At 32.7% G+C, this 10,814-nt stretch overlaps 1 protein-coding gene across 1 annotated transcript; it reads right to left on the reverse strand.

Annotated features, from left to right (window-relative positions):
* Positions 1–1,158: 1,158 nt before the first annotated feature.
* LOC121208480 (importin beta-like SAD2) lies at positions 1,159–10,082 on the reverse strand. Its single transcript, XM_041079212.1, has 22 exons — positions 9,780–10,082; positions 9,551–9,686; positions 9,356–9,443; positions 9,088–9,237; positions 8,630–8,792; positions 7,899–8,083; positions 7,634–7,807; positions 6,596–6,741; positions 6,393–6,516; positions 6,125–6,305; positions 5,857–6,016; positions 5,638–5,679; positions 5,310–5,428; positions 5,031–5,229; positions 4,499–4,630; positions 3,867–3,970; positions 3,540–3,719; positions 2,934–3,073; positions 2,654–2,793; positions 2,304–2,464; positions 2,090–2,222; positions 1,159–1,971 (listed from the first exon to the last, which is right to left on the reverse strand). The coding sequence occupies exons 1-22, from the start codon at positions 9,867–9,869 to the stop codon at positions 1,808–1,810; spliced, it is 3,111 nt and encodes a 1,036-aa protein (XP_040935146.1). The 5' UTR covers positions 9,870–10,082; the 3' UTR covers positions 1,159–1,807.
* Positions 10,083–10,814: the final 732 nt, after the last annotated feature.

The raw sequence follows: 10,814 nt of genomic DNA on the forward strand, positions 1-10,814 counted from the left end.
TCAATATTTATTTTTGTAATACTTAATTTTTCAATTTATCAAACATGATCTAAATCATATATTATATAGAACAATGTTCTCTTGTTTTTTTCATTTGAAACTCTTCTATTAACACTCAATTGCTTTACAGAAATAATAATTACCAATTCCAATGAAATTTCTTGTAATATAATTCCAAATTAATAATTCAATATAAAGCCAAAGTAAATCAAGATATTCCTAGTATTTTTTAAAGAGACTTTCTCAAACAACCTTAATATTTTGAATTTATTTTTTAATTCCAGTTTTTTATAACGTCTCTACAAGAGCTTAATTTAAAATTTATATTTCTATAGAAGATACTTCATTCAAATTAGAATTGAATATGTTTTATAGTGATCAATTCCACACAAATTTCGGTTGTATCGGTCAATGTACATTGTTTCAATGTTAAGTTAGAATACCCAACACTTTCATATCAATAAAAATTTCAATTCATACCAATCATTCCAATTTGTTCCGTACAATTCCGATTACACCAATCGAAACATAATACATAGTCCGATAAATAAATAATATTAAAAAATATATAAATTTTTTATTATCGTGCTAAAAACTTGACTAATAAAAAAAACTGCATTGAAATATAATTTTAAAACAAATTAAAAAATTTGACATTTTCACGAATAAAATATATAAATTAAAATATAATTAAAAGCACTCGTTCATTCGATTATCAGAAAAAAATATCAGTTCACCTTGACAATTTTTTTATTATTAATTTTAAATTTATTTGAATGATAATTTTTTATTTATTGATTATATAATTGATGAATATTTTTAATTTATTAATTTAATATTTCTAAATATATTTATATCCATATATAAAATATATTTAAAAAATAATGATAAATTCAAAACCGAGCTACCAATTCCAGTAGAAAAACAATCTTTTACCAATGCAATACTGCCCTTGATTTGTTCGCCTAACACCATATTTAGAATCTTCAAACTTTTTAATCAAAATAATTATATGAATTTAACGAATAAAATAATTGTATGAATTTAACCATGTTTGCATTTTAGTAAATTCTGACAAATATGTAAAATCAGTATGGAAAATATATGAGACATGATTCTCAATTCTGATTGTATTCAGTAAAAGTTCTGACAAAGATGTAAAATCTAAATTTCTTTTCATGAATAATAATATATTCCACAATATAAAGAATAAATGTCATTACATCTTCCTTACAAATCATCAACCTATAAACCCTCTGAAACCAAAACTCTCCGTAACCCAAACCAAAATAATAATAATATTTTATGATATCGGTACAACTATACCTAACAAGGGAAATCAGAAAGGATTTTTTTTTTTTTTTTTGGGGGGGGGGGGCCACTACCAGTTGACCAATATCATCAAAATGAAAAAAGAAAAAGAAAAACCATCTGATATACTACGCAATTGACACTCCCTGAAAGAAGATCGGCCTCCCAGAAACAACAAATCTGGGAAAACCTTAACCAATAAATTGACAAAACGTGAAGAAATAATGGTAAAGAGCGGCTGGAGAAAAGAAAAGAACAAGAAAGTAAAGGGAAAGGAGTATAAGGAACCACAAAGTGGTTGAGACGGGCATCTTCTGCCCAAGAATCTGCCAGTCTCACCAAACCAAAATCACAAACTATGTGCACTTGAACCTCAACCTTATGAGGTTCAATCAACTCTACGACCATATGAACCAATGAATGCTGTAAATGAAATGAGACTTTCATCAAACCACTTCTAAATGAATGAAACTCAAATTTTAATCCAAAACTCAACTCATGATGCAACAGTGGCAGCAGATGCCTTCTCCATTTTCTCCTTTCCAATCTCTGCTCTCCTCTGTTCAGCATGCGGAGCAACACCGTTCGCAAGAGCTTGATAATGAAAATCCAGTGTCTGTGTAAGGTTCTGGAACCTCATAGGATCCGATGCTTGCAAAACTAGATTTAAAATTGGGGGTAAGTGAAGAAAAAGGTCCTCTTTTCAGACAACGGAAAGAAAAATTCAAAAGAAATAGAAGTTGCATTTAAGAAAATTTAGGCTAATCAAAACATTTACCTTTGACCGTATCCACAAAGAAAACAAAAGGGTCCACTTCATCAATTGGAGACTGTAGCTCCTCATCATCACTAAAATCATCATCGGAGTAGTCATCATCGTCATCATCATCATTTTCATGGAAAGCCTTAGCCTATAGAAAACAAAGTCAGCTGAACTTCACTATTGAAAGTCCAGGAATCCTTTTTCCAGAAGGATCAAAATAAGGAAATACCTGGGCAGCTAATTTTTGAAGCCTGATGCTATCTGCTTCATCGCCCTCCTCTGCATCAACTCCCATTTCCTTGTCAGAACCATCAGCATCGTCGTCATCATCATCAGACTCAAAACCATCCATACCATCATCATCTTCAGTCTCTTCCTCCTTTGCAGCTTCTGCTCAAATATATAAGAGGAAAATCCAATATTATGGCAAAAGATGGAAAAAGAAAACCTCCAAAAGACAGCAATGCCGAAGTCAAAAGAACACAGTTTGCAAATGAAGTTCACACACAACAGCTACTCATAAGTGCAGGTGCGCCTCTCCATGCACACCTAAACACAGAGAGAGAAAGAGAGAGAGACCTGCAACTTGATCCTTGTATGCAACAAGGAGATCAAGGGTGGCCCTGAACACACGTCCAAGAGCCTCCCCATCTAACTGTTCACCAGGAAGTGCAAGCAGTGACGTAAGGCCCAGGCAGCAAACTTTCTTATCATGTTCCCTATAGAACCCAGTTAACTTGTAAAGTCAGAGCCAGACAATACCAAATATAAAAGATTCATTATAAGAGTAATAACGTTACACGCAAGGCTTGTATGGGGATTGATGGAAGATGCTCAAAGCAAAAACAAGACTACCTACCGCTTAAAATTAACCCGTCGACCGCTCCTCCTAACTTGCTGCAACAACTGGAACCAAAGGTTGAACACTTCCAATGTAACACAAAACTTGTTCAATATGCTGAGTGTCAAAACCGCATTATAATATACTGCATTGGCAATCTGGGTTAAAGAAAACCAGCATTGTGTTAGAAAATCACAGGAAAATGCTGTTCCCGGAAACAAAAAGTGTTCTGAAAGAAAACCAAAGCAACTTGCAAAACAATAGCAGTATTTATTCCCAGAAGTGTAAATTGCTGGCAATGGCCACTTCAGACCAAATTTTAACATAAGAGAACAATCTAGATCCTAGCAAGAACATTTTGATACAACAAACACTGTTACTTCAAACCTGAGACAAGAAGCAACAAATAATATTTGAGTCAGATAAAACATATCAAAATTACCTTAAATTGGCAATAAATCAATCCACTAGTGTTTTCTTATTGTGTTGTATAAATTTGATGCATTAAGTGCCCTTGTGTGAGGGAATAATTAAGGAACATCTAATTTGAAATATTTACAAGATATAACTATCCGAAGCATGACATAAACTTGCAGAAAGTACAGCTAGGTCCTGACACCTTACCACTTGTACAAGAAGACATTTCAACCTTGATTTCTCCGTTCGATGCAATCGATCAAGTGTGATTCTCAGGTATGGTTCAACCCAATGATCTACTTGCCCTCTACAGTTTTGAAACAATACTTCTATCAGCTTTGGAGCTGGCTCAATGTCGTTGTCCTCTAAATTTTTATCTGTCATGATCTGCCAAAGAAAAGCAAAGAGCATACGCCTTATAAACTGAAGGGACTGACATAAAGAAAAATTACAAGATAAAAACAGAAGAATATTTAGTTCATTTTCATTTTTGCTGGAAAGTTGTCCGTCTACAGGCAGCACAAATAAACTCACAGAAGAAATCATATTCCAAAGACTTTGCTGGTAGTCTGGTTCCTTGCAATTAAGAAAATGAGCAGTTCCCCTGGATATATAGTTGTCCAAAGGAACCAAAATATCTGCATGAAAACAGTTACTACTGAGAAACAACTCAAAAATTACAGATAAATTCAAAACTAGATACTGACAAATTGAAATTGGACGAAAAGAAAAAGTCTGAAACCCCCCACTCTCTGTTGTTATCATATAAAATATTTTTAAAGAACCAAAAGAACCAACAGAAATGAAATGTGCACATTCAATCATAAACAATCTGAAGGTCCACATTACATTGGCAGTCCCATCCCAGATTTACACATGTTAGTCACAGAAACTGTTCCAATTACCAAAACTTGGAATAATGAGGATTGTTCTGTGTAAAAATCCATGAAAAATATATTCAATATCAAGCAAGTAAACTACCATAATTAATTCTATCAACAAATTTGACACAAAATAATTGCAATTTATTTGGCAATGTGGATATTAGAAACAAATGCATTGAACACAAGTCTGCTGAGTGTGAAGTCTAGATAAAAAATTTAAAAACATTCATATTTGGAAATGATAAAGGAAAAGAAAAGCGGAAAAGGTAAATGGAACCGTACTTGGAAAGAAGTCTATAGCCCAATCAGCTAATGCTTCGATCATCAAAGGCCAAAGGCTCCACATATCCAATGAAATAGTTGGAGAAAAGAAAGTCATGTATGAAACAATCTCCAAGACTTCTTCAAAAACCTCTGCATAAGACCATGAAAAAGAAATTGGCAAAATACATATTATACAAGTCAAATTTGGTATGATTGATTTGCTACAGCTGAAAATCTATTCAATTTCCACTTCTATATTTCACTTGGCAGATTTAGAAACATCAGTTCTTTTAAACAGTCTTAACCCTAGAGACATAATGGTTTGACAGTATCTTTACAACAATGATACTATATACAAACTTAAGGGGAAAAAACCAGAATTAAACCAAGGCAAATTCCCATTTCACATTCAAACTTTAGATTGTTTCATCAACTCGTACTATATACTCATTACTCCTTGTTTCTGCCTGCCCCAGAGTATGCATCACTATTAAGAAAATAAAAACATTAAAAAGCAGGGATGAGAAAAAAGGGGGAACACATTACATACCTTGTCCATCAGTTGTCAACATTCTTCGCATGATTGGAAGCAAAGTTGGCTCCACCTGAACAAAAAGGTGTGGAAGCCTACTAACTGATTCAAGTATTGTGCTTATGGCACGCAAACAACCAACTGCCGCCAGAGCACCAGGATCATCAGCTTCATCATCAGCTTCAGCAGTGTTCATACACCTCCAGAATGCAGCTGCCTACAAACAGATAAATGATAGTTTTCAGTACAGACTATTCAAAATTTAGTACTTATAAAAATGATGGCAACATGCATTACCAAATTCTGACATAAACCAAGAGCATAAGGCGCCATCTCCTCTCCAAACTTGTCAACAATAGTCTCCAGAGTAAAAACAAGGTCCTCATTCTCAACTTCATTCATAAGTTTAAAGATCTCTGAAGGAAAAGAAATAGCAAATCAATGACTAAGTTGAATAATGATAAGTAACTATTTGCTCTGTGAATGTTGCCTAGAATCGTGTATGTGAAACCAAAGTTGAGAAAAGAACAAAAACTAGAAAGTTCCAAAATGCCCAGTAAATTTTGAACAACCATCAATAATCAGAGACTATTAATGAGACAATCAACTTCCAAATACCACTTACCATCAAGTAATTGAGGAAGAATAGGACGAATCTCATTTAAATCTGCATGTAAAACAAATTCGTTTCTGTTAAGCCCTCGATACTCAGGATAAAATTAAAAGGTTTGAGTAGATAGAACCATCAGCCATCAAACTACAGATTCAGATTTGGCTCAAGCTAGCTCAATCCAAACCCAACTTGTTTACAAAATGCAATAAAGAGAAAAGTAAAGCTATATACCTCTGCAAGCTTCTACAAACGATCTTAATGCAAAAACTGAATCAACACGAACAGGAAGCTCTGCATCACGCAACCCGGAAAAAATACTATGCAGTGCTTGGCGGAAATTATTCTGGTCAGAGAAATTTATATGGGCATACTGTCCTGCTACCCATGCAGCCTAATATCCAGACCACAAAAGTACAAAACTAAGAAAATTCTCACATACAAATATCTCCTGGAAACCTTGATTAATAAGTCTTCAGGAATAAAGAAAAGGAAAATAAACCTTCGCTCTAAGATGACCAACAGGACTTCGGAACTCTGGAAAAACATGTTGCATCAACATATGCTCCAACTCAGATTTGTAGGGCTCAGTTTGTTTCAGTTTATCACAAAGTGCTCCAACAGCAAGGAGGGCACCATCTTTCTGTCGATAGGGTTTAAATTCTACTGGTGCTGAATCATATCTGGAATAAAGAGTAGCATGAATATACAAAAATAAAATTAACATCAAAAGATACCAATATTCCCAGTCTCAGTTAGTTCCAAAATACCTCTTGAAAATTTCCACAATGAATTGAATAAACTTTTGAAGATTCTCTTTTCCACGTTTTCTTACTAACTCACTGACAAAATCCATAGAAGCGGTCCTTGGACTATATAAATCTTCAATTATATCTGCAATACAAAATTTTAATGTATGAATCAGTCTGACCAATACGGGGTTTTGTAACACACACCAGGTATAGTAGCTTACCGTAGCCCTTCCTTACATACTCATGTGGATCTTCTTCCCAAAGCTTTTGATCATTGTCATTGAAGCACATGAGAGGGAAAACTATTTCGAAAAGGAGGACATCAAGCTGTGGCTGCAACAAAGTATACATGCTATTCTTCGAGATGCTGCACATAAATAATTTTTTTTGGTCAAAATCCATCACTAGCATTTCTGAAACCTTTAAAACAACTTGCATTATAGATGCATAGAAAGAGTGAAATCTGCAATCTCATCTATAGTCTTGAATATTGACACAACTACTAAGGCCACCAATAAACAATTCTACAACACAAAGCAAGAGTACAGGAAATATATTTATAAATGTAGTATAAAATTATAATAAAATAATGATTTTTTATCAAGAAATGACCCAATCAAACTTCATAATTCATTACTATATGAAAGAGAAATAGAATTAGGCATGACAAAAATAATAATAATTATCACTACTACAAAGAAAAATCACGATTTCATATGAATCAAAAATGCTTAGGTAATCATAAATCCATCAAGAAGCTCAGCACATTGCTCTCTATCTCCTAGCAATAGAAAGAAAGTAACAGGTAACACTGGAAAGAAAATAATTACTGCAACGCTATTGTTTCTGTTAAATGCTTAGGTAATCATAAATCCATCAAGAAGCTCAGCACATTGCTCTCTATCTCCTAGCAATAGAAAGAAAGTAACAGGTAACACTGGAAAGAAAATAATTACTGCAACGCTATTGTTTCTGTTAAATGCTTAGGTAATCATAAATCCATCAAGAAGCTCAGCACATTACTCTCTATCTCCTAGCAATAGAAAGAAAGTAACAGGTAACACTGGAAAGAAAATAATTACTGCAATGCTATTGTTTCTGTTAAATGCAGGCTACCTCTAGCCTAAAGAATTGTATGGTCCAGTTATCCTGAAATAATAGCCAGCTCAAACAAAAGAATAAATGAACATCTTACACCGACTAAAGAACATCAAAAGCACCAGCAATTGGTATGACTTATGCAGAAAGATATTGCGAACCTGCTGCTTAGATATTGAAGAACAAGGTTGGTAACTCTGTCAGGAAGATAGCCTCCAACACGAATAATGCCCAATAAATTTAAGTGGCATTCCAAAACTTTTCCTGCATAATTCTTCTGAAACATTTGAGCAAAAGCCCTGTTTTCTGGATTCCTAAGCTTCAAATCTCCAAACCTATCAAATAGCCACAAAAATCACAAAATGCCTAATAACATGAGCCCTATCATAAATTACTTCAAAACATGTTGCAATTTTAAAAACATACCGAGTGAATAACCTATTTAAAATATGTACGGTCCATTTCTTCACCTTCCACCACCCCCATGATTTCCTGAGCTCAGGATCTAAAGGCTGGCCTTCCTGAGGTACAGGCCTCTCCAGAACATTTAAGAAAAGCATCATCCAAGCATTGAACACATTTGGATCAAGTAACTGCTTTGGAATCTCCAACTGAAAATTAGACAATAGCCCAAAGATGGCATATGAATCATACACCTCTCATAAAAACAAGTCACAGGAAACAAGCTGTAGTAGAAATATAATACAAGTTTGCTCAAAATATTTGGCATGTGATTTTTCCTGCAGCTCCAAAAATCAGCAAAAAATTCTTTTCTACATTGGATTAATTAGCATGCTAGTAATAGATTAAGAAACTTTGCACATCAGAACTAAAAAGAAAGTAAAGACTGCCTATTATTTTATTGGTGATAACATAAGCAGATATCAAGAGTTCATAATAATAGCACCATATAAGATCAACAAATCCGTATCAAAACATTACAAACCATAATAGGTACAATCTCAAATAAGAAAATTTTCATTACATAATTATGCCAAAAAGTTGGAAGTAAAAATACAAACAGAATATGGAAAACAGGAATGAATATAAAAAAGAAGTAAAATACATGTCAAAAGCTCCCCTTTAGCACCCCATTAACAGATCAAGTGATAAATACAAAAAAGATGCACTATAAAACCAGTAAATTAAAAACTTACATAGATTGATGACCAGAAAATTTTGCAAACAAGCTTGATTAGATCTGCTACTTCCACTGATGGTTTGTCAATCTGCACAAGTTTATTAAATATATTGAGAAGATGAGGAAATGTTTCTTCAACAATGTGTTGAACAGGAGTTCTCTCCTCCTCCGACTTGAACCTAGAATAATAAAGAAAATGATGAAATTAGTATTACAAAAAAAAAATTCAATCACCAAATTAAGAGAAACAATTAGTTGTTATTTGTATTAAAACATTATAACACTTTTAAATAGAGAAAGCTGCCTTCTAGCATATATTGCACCCAAGCATTAACGCCATGGAAAAGTGCTAGTTGAATTAAACAAATACTTCAATCACCTTGAGTGAGCAACTTGCATTAAGAAAATTAAGATATGAAAACGACAACAAAGAAACCATGCAGACAAAAAGAGAAAAGTATGGTGCATGCTTACTCATATTTCCTAGCAAGAATCCGCAACACAAACAAAGCCCCATAAACCAGCTGATCTTGTAGGTTATGCTTTACCCAGTCGAGAAGACGCAGCCAATGCTCCGGATAGTCAGCATTGATAATGGTCTTGAGACACTCACCCAATTGCACCCTGCAACAAAGCCAATATGATGAATCTTACAACTTACGCAAGTAATCTGCACGCACTACCAATGAAACAGTAAACAATTCAAAGAACAATAAAAAAAGGGGCCAGCAAAGAATTTTACCTCAACAAAGGAGGAACTTCAGCCACATACACAAGAATATTATCGCGAACCACATCCTTATCACTTGGAGAAATTTTTTGTTGCTCATCTACATTTATTAAAAATAAAAATATATATACGTTCATATTCATAGATATAAACATAAACATCAGAAAAAAAATATACAAAGAAAAAAGTGATTGAAATTTTGAATACTTGGATCATGAGGAGCCCAATTCTTAGCAATGAAGTTCTTAAAATGAATAGAAGCAAATTGTCGAACCGCGATATCGCGATTATTATCAACAATGATCTGCAATAGTCTCACCAGATGCTGAGGCGTATACTGGAACTGAAACCAAACAAAATCCAAAATCCAATAAATCAATCATTTGATCTAAAAACAAATTATCAAAATCAATTAATAACAATTAAAAAAAGAAACCTGATTAAGACTTTGTTCAGCAGCTTTGCGTTCAGCAGGATTGGAACTAAGAGCAGCTTGAAGAACAAGAGTAAGACTTGGAAGATCCATTTTTTTAATCAAAAAATTTTAAAAAGGAAAACAATTCTAAACCCTAGCTGCTCAAATTCAGTACAATGAGATGAGAGACTAGGGTTTAGACTTGAGAGAAAGAGAAGGAAATTGAAAAAAGAATAAAATAATAAGAAGAAGAAGAAAGAGATGGCAGTATGCGGAGGGAGACAGCTAGAGGTTGAGAGAAAGAGAGAAAGAGAGGGGGGGCTATTTAAATAATTAGGGTTTACGGTTTTGTGTTTTTAACTTAAAAAAGCAACACTTTACTTGGTTTTACTTTTACAAGCAGTCAACTTTCTAACGATGTCGTTTTGACGTTTAGCTCCCGAGACCAGAGTCAGCAGCAAGGGAGAAAGCGCCCGCACGTGTATTTCTCGGCGACTGTGTTCAGTTTTCTTGTAAGAAAATGATTATTTATTCGTTAATGGCTTACGCTTGTTTAATAATGCTTTAAAAATATACTTTTATCTTCAAAAGTATTTATTTTTGGAATAAAATTATGTAGATGAAATTTTTAGTTTTCCAGGAGTGTTTTTAAAAAGATAAGTTAAAATTTGTAGTTTTTTATCTTTTAAAAATATTTTTTGTGTTTAATCATTTTTTCACCTTTTTAATAATATAATATTTTTTTCTTTTTTTTAATGTTTAATTATAAATATGTTAAAATTATTAATTAAAAATAAAAATATTTTTTAAAATATTAATTATAAATATTTAATGGTTATATTTAAATATTTAAAATATAGTTTATATATTTTAATTAAATTTTATAAATAATTAACATTTATTGTTTAAAAATATTTGAATTTTATATTTCATATATTAAATTATTAATAATAAATTATAATAATTTTTTATATTCTTACTAAAATATAATAACATAAACTACTTTAAATATTATTTAAATGCATATTTGTTACTTGATAACATGCATAAAATGGA

The sequence above is a fragment of the Gossypium hirsutum genome, chromosome A10 (assembly GCF_007990345.1).
Source record: "Gossypium hirsutum isolate 1008001.06 chromosome A10, Gossypium_hirsutum_v2.1, whole genome shotgun sequence".
NCBI classification, from domain to species: Eukaryota; Viridiplantae; Streptophyta; class Magnoliopsida; order Malvales; family Malvaceae; genus Gossypium; species Gossypium hirsutum.

What these genes read in the sequence shown, in the direction of transcription:
- LOC121208480 (XM_041079212.1), bottom strand. Translation starts at nt 9,869, where the DNA reads ATGGATCTTCCAAGTCTTACTCTTGTTCTTCAAGCTGCTCTTAGTTCC. An exon ending in GTTGACAACTGATGGACAAG is followed by an intron (nt 4,631 to 5,030) that starts GTATGTAATGTG and finishes GGTCTTATGCAG; the next exon opens with AGGTTTTTGAAGAAGTCTTG. An exon ending in GGCTATAGACTTCTTTCCAA is followed by an intron (nt 3,971 to 4,498) that starts GTACGGTTCCAT and finishes GTTTTCATGCAG; the next exon opens with ATATTTTGGTTCCTTTGGAC.